General features: G+C 45.2%; 1 protein-coding gene across 1 annotated transcript in view; it reads right to left on the bottom strand.

Moving 5' to 3' along the window:
- Positions 1–17,562, bottom strand: part of PLCH1 (phospholipase C eta 1) — a 47,393-nt gene that overhangs the window by 11,155 nt on the left and 18,676 nt on the right. The window contains 13 exon segments of the mRNA XM_039557155.1: positions 2,216–2,287; positions 4,248–4,409; positions 4,981–5,088; positions 6,593–6,764; positions 7,619–7,741; positions 8,857–8,942; positions 8,944–9,009; positions 9,011–9,060; positions 11,009–11,102; positions 12,975–13,145; positions 14,714–14,843; positions 16,080–16,323; positions 16,671–16,817. Coding sequence (XP_039413089.1) covers positions 2,216–2,287; positions 4,248–4,409; positions 4,981–5,088; positions 6,593–6,764; positions 7,619–7,741; positions 8,857–8,942; positions 8,944–9,009; positions 9,011–9,060; positions 11,009–11,102; positions 12,975–13,145; positions 14,714–14,843; positions 16,080–16,323; positions 16,671–16,817 — 1,625 coding nt within the window.

The raw sequence follows: 17,562 nt of genomic DNA on the forward strand, positions 1-17,562 counted from the left end.
TGAAATCCCAGTGGTTGTGTCGTATTTAACAAACAGCAACACACAGCAGGGTCTAAATGCACAGAGCACTGCTTCTGCCCACCTGTGCTTCCCCCCAGTTTAGAAAGTTAAACATATTCTTTAGTGAAGGTGTGAACAGAGTCTGGGCAAAATGCTCAAACATCATCTTTCTACTCCCTTTTGAGCCACATACAAATATTCACATGATTCTAAATTACTGCAGTATAAAGAAAATAGCTATGATAAAAAAGATTAAAACCTCAAAAATCCCTTTTTCATAAGCACCTATGATTTAATAGTTTCCAATTTCAGCATTACATCTTTTGTAACACTAAACACAGCTTCAAGTGAGAGTAAGTTAATTCCCTTCTCATCAAGAGGTAATTAATATAACTAGGAGCTCCTTATCCTTTTGCATACAGCTCACTGAGCACAGATTTCTTTCCTCCTCTTGTCACACACAGTATTAAACATAATTTAGTTTGCTGTGTTTAGTGCTGACATGAAGTTGACTATATTGGAAATCATTTGCATGGTTCACTTTGGAGTCTGAAGGTCTGCACTGAGGATGTTCCATGCAGTTAACTTTCAGAAACTGCCAATTTTAGTGTCTTTGTCCCTCCCCTGGTAGTTTTTAAGGAGGTTATTCATTTGGCACAAGAGCTGGCTGAAAATGTCACATATCAATACTGTTGGGTGGATCATTCTATATCTGCAAAATATCCATAGTAACCAGTCTTCCCAGGCATCCCTTCAGCTGGAAAGGCATCAGGGGGCAGTTACAGGATGTCCCTGTTGCCTCAGCCTACAATACAGTCATTGTTTTTAAAAAAATCTGTATACACCCTTATTTTTTTCAGCAGAGGTGAAACGAACTGGCTTTCCAACCTGCTACATCCATTAGGATAACTAGCTGAAGTAATTAAATTATTGACAGACTTTCCAGCCCTTGGCATAACCAGCAGATTCCAGTGGCTGACATTTGCCTGTGACATCTCACTCCACAGCATTGGTCAGGCCAGCAGCAAGCACAGGGTGCTGTGGGCAGTGCCCACCCTCAGGGACCACAGGCACTTGGAGCTCTCACCACACCCTGAGTGAGTAACCTGCACTGAGCTGAAGGTGCTCAAGGAAACACAGCACTTCAAACTGATGTAAGCTTGGAACTGAAGTGTAAATACAGTCTGATACAGTCTGCTTAGGGAATTTTTGATGGCTCCTAGCTGGCTTCAGGGCAGATGGACTGATGGCTGACTAAATTCTTTGGAATGTCTCTTAATCATAAAAAACTGCTCAGATTATCAATCCCAGAGTTTGCTGCAGCCCTCACCATGGCTAGCACAGACCAAGAACAGCAGGGTCTGGCAGGCTGGGGCAGAGGGGCTGCTGGTGGCACAGGGACTGGGCTGCAGAGCTGCCCCTCTGCTCAGTCACCCACTCTAGAGCGCTCACTGACTCCAAGAGGAAGGAAGCTGGCAGCTGGATCAGCTCAGGCTGAGGCTGTAAATCCAAGGCTCAACAAGGCACTGTGGGAGTGTGGGAATAGGGCAGGCAGATGACAGGAGCACATTTGTCAGGATATAGGAACGGGAGGAAACGTGTGCACTGTCCCTCGTGGGGGCTGCTCCGTGCCCAGCTGTGAAATGAGAGCTCTCAGCTCCTGCCTGGGTCGGTGCAGACATCACTGAAGAGCAGCAGAGCAGGCAGCCCGCCCCAGCAGCTGCACAAACATAACCAGGACATGGAAACCAGGAAGAGATCAGGGAAGAACACATCTGCACAGAGCAGGAGCACAGAGCCAGCACTTGGCCACAGCAGCCCCTGGGAGCAGGGACAGTCCCAGCATGGTACTGCCCAGGGTGGGACACAGCAAAACTGGGCTCTGACTGAAGCAGACACCGTCAGCTGTGTGGGAAACAAGATATGCCAAGACATTTGTCTATGCTGCTCTTCTGCTGCTGCAAGTTTGATCAGAAAATCAGCAATTCCACAGCACAAGTAAAGGTGATATTTTAGTCATGTGAGATGTTTTTGTTCATCCTTAAAGGTTCTCAATCTTCTGAACAGTATTAAGACACCAAGTGTGATCACACAGGCTCCCTCCTCGCTGCCCCCATGCCCACCAAGCTTGTCTGGAGCAGTAAAACACTGCCAGGGTCTCTGGAATGCTGCCAGTCCCAGAACAGCAACCTGAGCTCTCATTTATTCCACTCACCTTGTGTTTACCAAAGTTGCCCATTAATGATCGACCGTGAGACTTTTTTCCTCCTTCTTTTGTGTCCAGGTTCTGTGCAGAGAAAGTGCAATAAAAAGTGTAACTAGATACCTTCAGAAATGTCTTTAAAGAGTCTGCTACAGTCTCTAAAAGACAGAATTTCAACCTCATACAAGTTCTTGTGCGTCACCCATGTTCACTATCATGAAAGTACAGTTATTGCAAATGAGACAAAGTGAGTTAAAGTCTGATCTGTGCACACAAATTGAAATCCAAAATCTCATTGCAGGACTTTTCTAATTTCTTTGTCTACTTACTTGTTTAGAATCCTCTAACTGTAAAGAAAAATATTAACATTAGTACTCAAGACAACAACAAACCATGTAGAAAAAGCAGTCTAGCAAAACCAGGCAAGAAACAACAAACCAAGACGTCTGAGTGCTCTTGAAAGCAGCCACAAAGGAAAAGGGGAGAGGAAAAAGAATCTCCTAGCAGATAAATGTGGACTTTTCATAGGCAGCCTGCAGGCTGAGTTTCACATTGCCAGCCATGCCCCTAGACATCAGCTGGATAATTCCTGGCAGCATCTCGCTTCTTCTGTCAGGAACACACAGCTCTTCATCTTCTGAAGAGCAAAACAAAACTGAAGAATATTCCCCTAGCATTTCAGCTGGGTGAGTACTTCAGTGCTATGAACTCCAGCTACTCCCTGTTCAGTGCTGAGCTGGAGTCACTCTGGGCTTTCATGACAGTGAGGGCACTGGGGGCCCAGCAAAATCAATAACCTGTGTTCAGAGATTTGCTCAGAGCTCAGGCTGGAAGTCTCTGTAACATGTAGAAAGAATCTTTAGCAGATTTTTATTTCATTTAATAGCAATTCTTTGGGAAAATCAAAGGCAGATCAGTAAAGAAGGAATATAAATGACCAGTAAAAAAATAGGAAAATATCCCAACTGCTCCCTTTCTGGTCCATCAATTACACAGTAACTCCCAGAAAAGAGCTCTGTGACAGCACTACTCAAAGGCAGCTCATGAGCCACACAAGCACCAAAGCAGCATGATGTTTAACCAGCTGGTTTTTTCCCATCTAGTTCAACACTGCTATAAACTAATCTTCCAGTTGTTTTAACTCATTATCCCTAGTCATTCAGCTCTGAATTTCTTTGAGACCCTTGGAAAAAACAACCTTCACATGGGTCACAGCAGGGAAAGAGATCTCTAAATGTTCCTTCATAAATTAAAATAAATCAATGAGAAAATTCCAGCACTTTGTATTACCTGACAGATGTTTGAATAATGCACTGGCATTACTGGAGGATCTCAGTATTCTGGTCATGTGGATGACATGTGATGGGCAATCTCAGGTGTCACATCCAACCCCCCGATGGAAATTTGCATTCTTTAACCAAGACTGCCTCAAATGCTCTCCAGGGACCAGTCCCCTCCCCAATACCAGGGAGCCTGTCAAATGCAATTACCTCAACACAAAATGAAACTGAAATGCTCTCCTCTGACCATATTTACTGATATGAGGAGTCTGCTCTCTGCAATCCCACTTTTCTGACCTTGGAGGCCAAAAGGAACCAGCAAAGTGACTGGGTCATGCTGCAAAGCCAGTCTGAAATAACCCCTCTCCTGGGGCAGATGCTTCATCCTTCACTCTTACAGCCCCTTCCCAGCACAGCAAAACCTTCCCCAGACACCTCAAGCAGCAGCACAGGCCAAGGGAGTTTTCTGTCATCAAGGAAGGCTTCAGGGAAAAGTCTCCCAGGGCCAGTTTTGGAAAAACTGACAGGGAATACATAAACCCCACGGAGTGGGAAGACATGCAAAAAGCAGAGCTACACACACATGACCCTTCTGGCTACACTGGTTCCAGAGCAAGCACATCTCCACAGAAAATTCACTCTGTATTTAATGTCCCTGGAGTTTGCATCCAGTTCCTAAGCTCTTGGCTCTCTCATCTGAAGCACTGTGCAACACATGGCCCTGTCCAATCCTCACAGGGGCTGCGAAGGGAGAGCCCACGTACCTGCTTCAGGTTCACATTGAAACTCTGGTGAGTTGCCTTCAGCAGGGCTCTCACAGTGAAGCTGTCAGGATCCTCTTTGTCCCTGATTTGGGATTCTTTTAGCAGAGATTCCAGTTTTGTTCGTATAAAAGATTCCACCTGGTGCTGAGTTGCACCATTACCCTGAAAGACACCAGGAAACCCAGGTCAAGTAGACGCTCAAGTCCACCCCATTGCACACTGAGGGTCACACATTTCCTTCCTCTGCAAGAAAAGACTTCTTGCCTAATCCTGCCTGATTCTGCTCTTCTACCTGTGGTTTAACTGCCCTTTCCCTTCTCTTTTTCCCCTCAGTCCTCCCAACACAGCTCACAGAGCCCCCCAAGACCCCCCCACAGACCTGGCCATGGGCTCTCTCTGCCTCACAGCTCTCACAAGCCCCACCTTCTCTTCCAGAAGAGCATGAATTCTCAGCTAATGCACTTAGAGACAACCTAAACATTAGATTCCTGCTCCAAACAGTTAAAAAAGGAAGCACTTCCTGTTAATAGTCATCCAGACTATACAGACTCAAACCAGTCTCTTACATAAGGCACTTCAAGTAAAAATGAATCCTATGGAACAGCATGAACCTGACACAGGAATTAAAAACTTAGAAATTAAAAACTCTGCTAACAACTGTAAGTAGGACATGGAGTGTGCATGTAAGAAATGCAGAGCTGTCACACTCTGGGAGCTGACTGTGTGCACATACAAAGCAGGGCTTTAACTTGCAGTCATCCTCAATTTCATCAGCACTGTCCTCTTCTGAAACTTCTCCTTCCTCAGCATCTGCTCCAAGGCTGCAGGGCAACTTCTTACCCTAAAATGAGGAAAAACACACCCCCAGTAAATGTGCATGTGGTCAGTGTTAATTACTGCACCCAGTCTGATCCTCTTGCTTTACCAACTGCTCCTAAATAAATCACCTACTAAACTTCTGTGATATTGCTTCAGTGCACAGAAATGTTCTCAGCCTACCTGCTTCATCAGTGGGAGACAGGAATGACATTCAAGATGCAGAAGATTGATTTTTAGGCTGCATTTTGAAATTAATAATGCTGCTGCTAATGAGTGGGTCAAATTCACTTCATGTTGGTACCTTTACACTGGCTTAAATCCATGAGTGTTATTAGAATGACTCTTTATATACACTTACAGGATGAAAATGATGCCATTATTTGAAATTGTTTGGCTAGTGAATCAATACTGCCTTTCAAAGGAAAATGTATAAAAAGAGCAAAAACAACAGCAAAAAGATGAGAAGCTGGCTTACTTCTCAACAAGGTACTGATTCCTAAGTCTGATTTTATCTTTTCCAATAGAGCTGCTTAAATTGAGCAGGAGATGGGAGACAGAGCTTTGTGCAGGGATCCTGTGATGCTCGAGATAGAATTTCTCATTCTGAAAACAGCTCAGCTCCACAGCAGTCTGCACCCACAGGGCTCCAGCAGTGAGAGCTGGAGGATCACACTGAAATTACAGCCTCAGATGTGCTGAAAAGCCAGCTCAGAAGCTGAGGTAAGAACCCAGAACACCCAGCCTCTCCTGCCTTTAGTGCAGTGCCCTGGGATTTCTCATGTGAGTGACATTACACACAACTCCCTGTGGATCCCTCAAACACCAGCCCCACGTTTGCACAGTTCATTAACCAGCAGCTACCCCAGAAAACCGGCACAGTGAAATGCAAAATCACGGCTGAGCACTCAAAGGGCTTCTAATTCAGGGTCAGCTCTGTACTGTGCCCTGCAGGGTGTTCAAACTAACATCAGACTGGAACTGTGAATCCCTGTAGCCAGACTGATACCAAGGAGAGAGGGAGAACCAGAGTTTCCTGAGAGTTCACACAGAAGTAATTGCCCCCAGGTGTCTGAGTAAATGAGACAATCTAATAGGGCAGAACTCTATTAATCATCCTCTCAGAGGTCTGCCTTGTGCCTCTTTCCTGTTCTATCCATCCTGGCCTTTGAAATTCCTTTCAGAGCAAATCTGTTTGGACTGAGAGGCTCACACAATTAATCCTGCACAGAGCACCAACTCCAGGGCTCCGGGGCCTCCTCCAGCTCCTCCTGAGCTGCTCCTCTCCCACAAACACGGCAGATGGACCATGAACAGAGCTCCACTCCATGAACCACAGCTCAGAGCTGGGTGAGGGGAAAGGCAGGAAATCTTCACTTTTCTGTCACTCCAAAGTACTTTGTCCAAGGAAGGACTGTCAGATAATGTTTAGATACTAAAGGGGTATGAACTGGTCCTCCAAAGAAAATCTACAATAAATATCACAAGCTGACTTTGTTGCATTCTGAACATGCCCAGCAGCAAGTTACCTTCACTAGAATTTTCCCTTTTAAATCCTGAGGGCTGGGAAGCTGTCTGGGATCTCCAGTGCTCACAGATGACAAGTCCAGTTTGTCACCAAATATCTCCTTCAGGTACTGGGCAATCTTCTTTTGCTGTTGAATACTGCAGTGGTTTTCAATGGACAGTATCACTGGAAACCTGGAAACAAACCCCCAGACACTGTCACAGCTGTGTGAGGAGAGACAACACCTGTGGATGGAACAGCTGAGTTCTTCCACAAATTTGCCCCACTGCTTTCTAACCTCTTGGTAGCCCAAGGGTTCTATGACAAGGAACCCCACACCAACCCCACACCAAATGAAGAACCACCTCCTTTAGTTCTTAAAGTAACACCTCGTATTTCTCATCAATAACACCAAACTTTTGGGCTTGGTTGTTTTTTTCCCACACATCCACTGTTGGGTGTTTTTTTTTAAATAAAGAGAAGGAAGTATTTTCCTTTTATTCTCTTAGACTACTCAAAATTCTCTACACCCACTCATGATTTGAGACTGCTGGGTGTATGTGTATATATATATATGGTTTAAGTCCACAGTTTTCATAATAAACTGTTATAAAGCACCATGGCAAATCAAACAGATTCAGAACACTATCCCACACCTCAGTATTTCCTCACACTACACATGTGACAGCTTTTCAATTTTCTTGCTGAAATAAAGTATTTTCAGTAGGTAGAGAACATCACAGTATTGATTTTTCAGGAGAACTTCCCTGTGGATGCGAGTGGGAAGTTCTATCGGAAGATATTCAGCAGTGTCAGACTGTCCAAAGCCTTACTGAGTTTAAGAGCACCAAAGGTTCAACTCAGGCAGAGCTCTCTCTCTCAACTGATGGGAAGAACAATAACCACAACATGGGCAATAAACAGGGCAACAGAATCAACCCTAATGTGTTTAAAGGAATATTTGCACTCCCTGGGCTTGATGGTTGTTTCCCACGTGGGATTAACTACGGAAAAACAGGTGTAGCTTCAAAGCTGGCTCCACACTTACTCATTTTTGATGAAGGCGTATTTATTGATGGTTTCTGCCACGTCCCGGAAGAGGATTTTGGAAGTCAGGGTGTAGCCATGGTGCACCACGGGCTCCCCATCCGGGCCATCCCAGCAATCCACTGTTAAGACCAGAAAAGTCAGACATTAAGAGATGTCTCTGATCTCAACCATTCCTGTGCTCCTGCTGCCAGCAGAGCTCACCTGCTCAACCATGCCGGGGCCAACGAGGTTCATCCCACCCCTTGCCACCTCTCACTCCATCTCCTCTGACCTGCCAGCTGAGCTCAGACTAACACGACAGTCAGTCAGATGAGAATTCTGCATCCTAGAACTGTTTTTTCCCTTGTATTAAATTGAGGTTTTTTTCCTCATATATAAAACTAGAAAGTGTAATATGTCAAATAACCTTTACAGCTATCTTGGGAAAGCAGTTTTTGCTTCTGAAGACAAACTATTTAAAAAGAATTTATCTTTTCCCACTCCCAATTTAACTTGCAGCTTTATAACTGATTGTATGAAGAGTAGCATCAAATCCAGCACATGTAGAATGGACCAGCATAAGAATGCTTTTCCTAAGGAACGCCTGTACCCTGAATTTGCACCAAACTTGTCACTGCTGTTGCCTCTACAGGCAGTTAAACTTCCCAAGGAGAAAGCTGCAGAGCTATTCCCCGGGCTCTGAAGTAGCTGCGATAGCTTTGAGGTCAAGCAAAATAATGCTGCCGAGTGTTCTGCAGAAGGCAACTGCCCAATTTTCTCAGGTTCATTTTCTCTAATTAATTTTTAAATAGAGATTAACAATATTTTTTCTCCAGATGACTTTTTGTAATGCTAGTCATAAAAAATTAATATTGAGTCTAACTTTGTCAAAAGATTTCATTTATTTCTGGAAAAGAAAAATACAAATACTGATCTAAAAATATGAATGTTTTGTTATTATTTAAATCATGCAGAGCTTAAACAAGAATCCAGTGTGATCTCCAGGCTCCCCCATGGCACGGGGCTGGAACTGGATGATCTTTAGAACCCCTTCCAACCCCGACCATTCTGTGATTCTCTGGTGCCTGCGGTGCTTGCCCAAGGTGATCATGTGCAACAGAAAAATTCAGTTTTGAGTGGTCAGAAAGCGCTGCAGTGCCTGAGCCAGCCCAGCATCCTGCTGGGTGTTTGGCCCTGGCCTCGTGCCCCGAGCAGCAGCCCCCGGAGCAGCAGCCCCCGGAGCAGCCCCAGCCCACCTCGACGCAGCGGCAGCCGGCCTGCAGCACCCGCGCGTACATCTCGGCCGCGACTGCGACAGCAGCTGGTCCCCCGCTCAGGTACGTGGTTGTGGGACGAGGCGATGAAGTAGTGGCACAGGGGCTGCTCCATGTCCTGGTGCACCTCGCGGTGGCAGGGGGTTGGACACCTCGCACGCCGGGCTGCGCATGAAGCTGGTGAAGCCTGGGGGGCAGAGGGACACGTCAGCCATGGGCAGGAAACGGGCACGGACACGGCAGGGAGAACACTCCGAGCTCCTGCCAAAGCTGAGGATCAGCAGGTACGGGCTCTGGGACAGAGTGGAGGCAAACTGACTCGGAAGCAAATGCCTTGTTCTTAAGAGAGCTCCTTGCTGGCACTCCTGGGCTGTGAACGGCAGTGCCCTGAGTGAGTGTGGGGACACACAAGGCAGCAGCCACCCAAAGGAGCACCGTGGATCAGCAGCCAAGTCACTGACCCAGCCATCTTTGCTTCACAGTCCTCTTCTTTCTGCAAGCTTATTCAAGAAGATGGTACTTGATTTATAACCCTCTAAATGAGAGCAGCACTAAACAGAAAGTTCTAAAAATACCTCTTTTAAGAATGAAACATGTATAATATTTGCAAAGGACAGTGCAAACAATACCAGCCCTGAAAGCACCTCAGAGATAAAAGCAGCAGCAGCAGGTTAAGAGGAGCAGAAATGCTTGCAGAAATATTTTTTAAGTGTCACTGCTTGTTTGTTTTACTTTCCTCATTTCAGCTGGAGTGCAGCACCCTGGGTCACATCAGAAGCTTGTTGAAGGGAGGCCATACCCAGGATTTAAATACCATGTGGAGGAAGATTCCTACTTCCCCCCTCTGACACTGAACTGTGCCATAAATCAAATCCCTCCTGATGGGAGAGAATTTTCTAAAAGTCCTTGCAAGGAGTTTCAAAGATAAACCGAGACTCTTCCTGGAGTTTCAATGCTGCTGGATAGTTGTTTATTAAGTCTTATCAGAGGAACAGAGCCACCAGCGTGACCCAGGTACAGCGTAGAGCACAGAAAAGCAGTAGTGGAGTCTAATTATCAAGATTTACATGGCCTTTTAAAGATAATTTAACCAATAGTTACTAAAAACCTATATTATTTTCACTTTCCTACCAATTATTCAGTAACACGGGCAGGAACTGCAGAATTCTCTATCCAATCATCCCAAACTACTTTTACCGCAGAACATGGAGTAGTAAGAGAAGGAGAAGAAGGTTTAGAGAACGATAACAATCCTCCATTTTGATATTTTTTACTCTTACCTATTTACTACAAAGAGAAGCCCAAAACCTCTAAATTTTTGACCCTGTGACAATCTTACACAGTAGTCTATCACCTAATTCACACCACTTTATTCTCTAGTTCTTGTCTGATCGTTCCAAGGTTGGAGGTTAAAACAGCATTGTTCAGGGGGGTAAGAACCCTTAAAAACAGGCAGAGAAATATTCTCAGCACTCTGGGTTCCTACACCCCTCCCCAAATCACCATGTACATTATGCTGCTCCATGGAAGCTTCCTTCTGGGCAAAGGAACTCACCATGGCATTTAATCTATTTCATCCCAGCTCTGAGTCTGATTTGATACTAAATTGGATTCTGAGTAAACATACAATTTGCAATTGTGAATCAGGTATTAAATTGCATTTGTGAATGTGTGAATCAGGTATTAAAACCCACTGAAAATGCAACTATCCATACTTTATTTCACAGAAGCATAAATGAATGGATTGTGCAGGATCCCAGATCTCCAGAGCAAGGGCAGAATGAACACTTGGCTTTCATTACCTCACTGGGAGCAGGCTATAACATAAACTACGTGGCACAGGACAGTTTGTGTTTGCCTTACAAACACAAAGCGAGCAATAAATCCCCACAGCCTCAGGCATCCATCCCCACTCCTGGAGGATGGCTGTGATGGATGGCTGGAGAGCTGCTGCCTCACCCCACCTACTCACGTCTCCCCCGGGCTCACAAAAATGCACCCACGCTCCCAACTGTTGATCCAGGGGACTTTGTGTCACAGGCAAACAGCAAAAGCCTCACCAAAACACCATCAAAGCACTTCTACTCCACTGCAGTGCAGCAAGACAAAACTCACTCTGGCATCAAAACTTTTACCTTCAATCCCAAGAACATTTTGCTTCTTGTTTTCTTCTGACACTTCAAACTTCTGTATAATGTCCAGACAATATTCTGGTGTCACATTATTCATCTGCACAAAAACAACAGTGGTGGTACACTTACTTTTAATGCCATGTCACCGGCATGTGAAAATCTGCTTAACTTGGAGGAGACAAATAGGAGTGAGAGATAGCCATCAATTAAAACCTATGACATTTTAGTCACAAGATTAAAATTAGCTGTTTAGCAGCCTTAATAGTTGTACTGGCCAATACTGCTGAAATGAGAACTATCACTTTATATTCTTTAATATAATCTTCTTAGACATGCAAAAAGATTTGGCAGGGTCTGATTTCATTTTCATGCATTTTCCACTCCTATGATTTCATTACTTCCAAGGGAGTCCACTATAATACACAGGCTAGGAGAGAAATAATTAAATTCTGAAATGAAAAACAGCAGCTTTTCTGAAACAAATAGGGATTTTGTCAACAGCTTCAGCTAGCCCACAGCTGAGGTTCTAACTGATTTGTGGGGCACTTACAAGAAGACACTTATATTTCCTTCAGAACTAAAGGAAAGAAGCAGCTTCCATCACCCATCTCATCTTTCCTCACTGCCTTGAGTTGCAGAGAACCAAAGGGAGAATGAGGACTGGGTGGATTTCATTTCTCCACGACCAACACCACAGGAAGACAACACTGGCACTCAGACCTCTGGCACTTGTGCCATCATCCTGTTCACTGTTTGTACGGCCCAGATAAGCCAACCATCCTAAGATGCTGCAGGAATTACACGGGATAATAGAAAAAAGAACAATTCAGTAGAAAAAATAACTGATTATCCTTGCTCAAGTTGGTGTTTGATTGCAAACACTGCTCAGAGCAGGCCCTGTTCTGGCACGAGCTGGCTCAAAATAACTTTTCAATTATCCCTCATGGCTTCTTGCTGGCCCACTGTGGGGTTCTCACGTGCTCTAGGAATGAAAATGTCTAATCTAGTCCAAAGATGCATCTGCTGGGGAAGTCCACTCATTTGTGCTTTTTTAATTGCAGCTGGAGAGATGATAACTTTGGCTACTCATTTTTCTGTTACAATTTAAAGTACTCCACTAAAAATAATATGGGGTGTTCTCCTAAACAGGGAGTTCTCCTAAAAAAGAAGCCAGTTTAGCAAGCTAACAAAAACCCCAACCCGCTTTTGTTCTGTCCTCAGGCTGCAGAATATTGAACATCTTGCCAAAGGAGTAGCAGATGGAGCAGGACAGACTGTCCACAGATTTCCAAGCATCCAGACAACAGCAAAACCAAAATGCTGTTTGGGTGAGGGCACTGGGGAGCTGCCTCCTGGCTGGGAGCACGATCAGCTTTTGAGGCAATGCTGCCCTGCCCCAGGATGTTGTTGGCACTGGGAACATTCAGGGGGATCTCCCTGATCTCCCAATGCTGGGTACTGGGAAGGGGCACAGGAGGGCAAGGAGCTTCCAACCTGCCCAGCCAAGAGGTTCATCTCCAGGAGCTGCTGGTTTCACTTTTTTTATGGTTTGCTTTTGGAGCAATGCTGAGCAGAGCAGCTCCCCAGACAGCTCTGCCCACTCAGTGTTCTCAGGAGGGCACACAGAGCAAAAAGAGGATGCAGAATGTCAGACCTGACTGTCAGCTCGGGGTTTCTGCTCCCTCAGGAGTTCCAGAATGTCCTTGTACACCCCCCTGTCACATGTTCCTCTTCCTGCTCCAGCTCCCTGAGCACCCTCTCACACCACTATCGTGGGCACTTCAAAAATCATCCAAAGGAGCTCCAACACTTTCTAGAAGCATTTCAAAAAACAGTAAAACCTTCAGAATTCTCTTCTGTTACATCTGTGCTTTGCCCTCCACCCCAAGTTAATATTTTCCATAAGATCCTTTCCCTACACTGGAATGTGAGTACATGGCCATAGACATGGATGCAGATATTGCCATACCTTCTGTTCCACCTTCAGAAACTGGGCAAGCTCTTCAGCAGTGAGATGATCTTTCTTGTCACTGTAGCTTAAGAGCAGTAGGTAGAGATCTCGACGCAGGGACATCATCTTGTAAAACACAGAGAATTCTTCAAAGTTCAGGGTTCCTTGGTTCTCATCTGTGTCTGCCTCCTAAGAGGTAAAGGCACTCAGGTAAACATGCTCCATACAGGAGAAATCAGGGAATAAAACAGATCAAGACTTGTGTACAGCAACAGAAATCTAATAAATTCTAGTCTGCAAGACTGTTCAGACACAAATTCTAACACGCTAAAATAACTGTAAAATTATATCATCATCTCTTGGGTTTTTGGTGAAAGCAGTTACTAAACTAAAGCCACAGATTCCCTATGAGACTCTAGTCTCCTTCTTTAATTTCAGATTTATTTCCCCCATAAAGAGGGTCACCCTGGACTTTTTTCTGATCTCTTGCCCTCCTGTATGCCCTGCAGTTAACCTGGATTAAAACACAGCAACAGGCATAACAATATCACCCCATGGCTTCCCCAACAACAGCCTGGTGTCTTAAAACATTCAGGACAACATCAGAGTCTTAAACGCACATTAATTTAATCTGCAGCACTCTCAGCCCCAGCAGCACTCTGCAGAGGGGACAACTCTGCAGCAGCACTGAGACTCCACACCAAAATATACACCCAACATCTCCAGTCTTGATTTTCTGTTTCTCCTCAGAGGTAGGAAGAGAAGAAAACAGTACTTATCACACACTAATACAAGCTTTTTCCTGTGAACATCTGCCTAAGAGGATTGCTTTGGATTTTCAAAACAAGGAATATATTCTGGAGAACGGCTGGCAGGCACTGTGTGGGTCTCCATGCAAACAAGAACTGTGAACTCCTATCACAGCAAGTCAGCTGAGAGGAAAAGAATTTCCAGCTAAATGGTGTTGAATGGCATTTTTAATCATTATATCTATTACATGCCTTTATGACATTTATAATCTGTGGGAACAAGTATAACCCAAATTCATCTCTGCAACACCGCTCCACCAGATTCCACACTCCAGGTGTTTGGGAGTAACTCCAGACTCCAAAGATGTATCTCTAATGGGGATTTTATGCCAGACAAACAAAGTACTTTTGACCATAGAAGATTCTTCAACTTTCCCATGTTTTACAGCAAACCAGCTTTGAGCTGGTACTGGTTTGGAAAAGTGAAGAAGACATTTTCTGCTCTCCATTGTGTCCTTGGCTTATCTTTCCTTTCCTACAGTAAACACAAGGACAGGTGGAAAACGGGAGCTGTTTTCAGACAACAGAAGTAAAAAATTGTTTCTAAATCAATCAAATTGAAATGGCTAAATATGAGGAAATCGTTAAAGAAAACCTAATTTCTTGCATAAAGCCAGTTTCTATTAAATAATTTTCCCCAAAGGAAATGAAAAAATATTTCAATAGCAACAAAGTAACTTCATTGTCCATCAATGTCAGCATTGAACAATTCAGTTCACAGAGCTGAAGCCAACAATGCAGCTGAACGAGTAACACTGATAACATGTATTCTGTGTGCTCCTTGTCATTTAAACAATGTCCTGATGCCTCTGTCTAAAAAAAGGTAAGACTTTGAAAAAGCCTGTGAGGTGCTGGAAAGAACAGGGATTTTAGTCCCAAGCTGCAGGTCCCGCTCTGGATCTGCCCAGAAATGGACCTTCACTGGCCCAGTCCTCCCCAGGCACCGACCTGGAACATCTGCCGGACCTTCCTGCGGGGCAGGTTCACGTTCAGCTTGTGCATCAGCTGGTGGATCTCCTCGATGTTCAGCAGCCCGTCCCCGTTCTTGTCAGCCTCCTCAAAGGTCTGCTTCACCCAGCTGCCAGCGTGTCAAGGACAGGCACCACAGGTGATCTCTTCACAGAGAAGGGAGGCAGGGCAGCTCAGGAAAGAATCCTTTTTGCCCCTGCCCTCACTACAGCTCGGTCAAATGCTTAAAACCAGAACTGGTTTATGGCAATTATTTACAGCTCAGTTCACAACACCAGCCCCTCTGCACTCCCATTTCTGCTACTGATTCCTCCCCTGAGAATGTGCTCTAAAGTTTTCAAATATTGCTGGGCTTACTCTGGGATCTTCTTCCACCTCTCTCTTCATTCTACCTGAGCTTCACTTCCCAACCAGCACCTTTCACCCCCTCCTTGCACAAATATCCCTCAGCACCTCCTGCTAAGTTCTTGCAGTAGCTGGGAGTGGTACAGAGTCATTCTGTGTGCAGTCTCCCAGCTGCCACACTGGATAAAACAAAGAGGACTTGCAGCAATGTTTCACCAGGAGAGAAGATACAGCAGATAGGAGCAGCTCAGAAAAGTCCTGGTTAAATATAGCAAGCTGAGGACATGTGCAATGGAGCATGCAATACAACCCCAATGGACCTGTGCCTGCTGTGGATCAGAATCAAACAAGGGAGATAAAAATACCTGAAATATGTATATTCTCCAGGAGTATTTACAAGTGACTGCTGGAGATTTCCACGAGGCAGAAGAATAGCCAGGTTACAGTTTTAATTAAGATGGCCTTGGGTTTGGGGTTTTTTTTGTTTAGGGAGAGGAGTGTTCTTTGTGTATAACATTTTAGTCAGCTCTGTTGTTAAAAAAAAGGCACATGAAGAAAATATTCAGTGGACATGAGGTTCACTTTGGCTACTGGTCTACACCAAACATTTAAGAGCTTTAAAGATTTGTGCTCCTGACAAACAATAGAGGCTGGGAAGGACACAGACATCTGACTTATGCAAGAGAAGCAGAGATGGCCAGGAGTTACTGAGATATTGAGATACCTAGAAATAACTGGTTTGCCCCTTCAAAAAGGAATTAATTAACAAAATGCAAGCCTATCCCCTGACTCCCATGCAGTTTGATCCAGTCCCTAAGGCACAGCCCATGTTTTATCACACACATAAGTGTCCATGTCAAACCCATTGCTCAGGTTTCCATTGCATTCAGTGGAAGGGTTTTGGTCACTTAACAGGAGGTGAAAGGACACCCTGTGCTGAAGTGACTAAAGCCAAGGCAGGAATATGAACCAGGATGAAGGCCCAGCTCTCAAAGGATACTGATTGTGCGTTCTCTGGCGCTTGGCGAGCGAGTCCTCGTCGCTGATCCCGGCCATGAGGTACTTCAGCCCCGTGATCCAGGTGCGAGCTTCCTCCGGGTTGGATGTGATCAGGTCCAGGGTCTCCAGGTGGTTGCCATGGTAAATGGTGAAGCAGCAGCTGGGGTCGAAGCTCCCCTCGGTGTGGCGGTGGAAGATCTCCGACTGCCGGCCCTCGCTGACTTTGTAAATGGAGTCGATGACAACTGGGGGGAAAGGGAAACAAAAGGACACGCTGGGACAGCCAGCCAGCCTCTTCCTGCTTCTAACAATTCTGAGTTATTCAGGCTCAGAGGCATTAAACTTTATTAATGTTACATCTTCACATCCAAAAGCCCTGTTGGACTGAAGGTTTTCCTTGCCATGGCTGTGCCAAGTGCCGGCTGCCCCAGAGGCTCCGAGTGCTCCCTGGAACATCACGGGGCTGAGGCTACAGAAAGGGAGCAGGAGAGACAGACACCAAGTGTCTCCCATCAGTCCATGAGTCCCTGCATAGCTCTGTAATTCACATTCTAATACTGAACTGATATTAGAAGGAACATGAGGAGTTTACTTTTTGCCTTTTCGCTCTTCCGGGAGGGCCTCCATCGGATGCAGGTCCTGTGCTCGTCCAGGTAGAAGAGACGGACCAGCCCCTTGGTTCCACTCTTCAGCTTCACCATCTGCGTCCCAGACTGCATCACACTCATGCATCTTTCAACTGTGAGGCAGAGCAGAATAAATTCAACTGAGCAGCCACTTCATCCACTAATGACATGACTAACGGGCTTCCAGCATCTGCCAGGCACACAACAGTTCCGACCTGAACCTCGAATGACAGAAAGTGGGCAGTGCTGGGAGACTACTCCTTCTTCACTGCCACCTTCTCCACACAGGAAAATGGAACAGATCATCTGTCAGGACACCCTCATGACAAAGGAGGCAAAGAAAGCTTTAATCTATGTTGAAGAAAAGTATTCTCTAGTTGTCCCACGCTTTTCTTATTTACATTTTTTTATATTACTACACACAGTTCTGTAATTTTAAACCCCAGCACTCCATGTATTTGGACTGGTGAGATGCTCATCCAAACCCCACAGTCCTTTGGGCTCAGTAACCCTGGAGTTTGTCCCTCGTGCTGTGACACTGGCAGAGCTGCCCACAGAATGACACAGACACGCATTCACACCCTCTCCATGCTGCCACCGACCTTTGAGCACACACTGGGATGATTTCCTTTTATCCACCCATCCCATCCGGATGATAAGGCTTTTTTCCCCCTCTGTGTTTTGACTAAAATAAACCCATTTCTTCCATTTCATCTCACATCTTCCCTCCTGCAGCCTTCCAAACACGAGGATCAAGATAACATTTCCTCTTGATCTCAGTATATATCCATGCTCTTAAATTACCTTCTGGTTTTATCCATTCACAGCCTCTCCTCACTTGGTATCACTCCAAATTCG

This window comes from Corvus cornix, chromosome 9 (assembly GCF_000738735.6).
Source record: "Corvus cornix cornix isolate S_Up_H32 chromosome 9, ASM73873v5, whole genome shotgun sequence".
Taxonomy (NCBI): domain Eukaryota; kingdom Metazoa; phylum Chordata; class Aves; order Passeriformes; family Corvidae; genus Corvus; species Corvus cornix.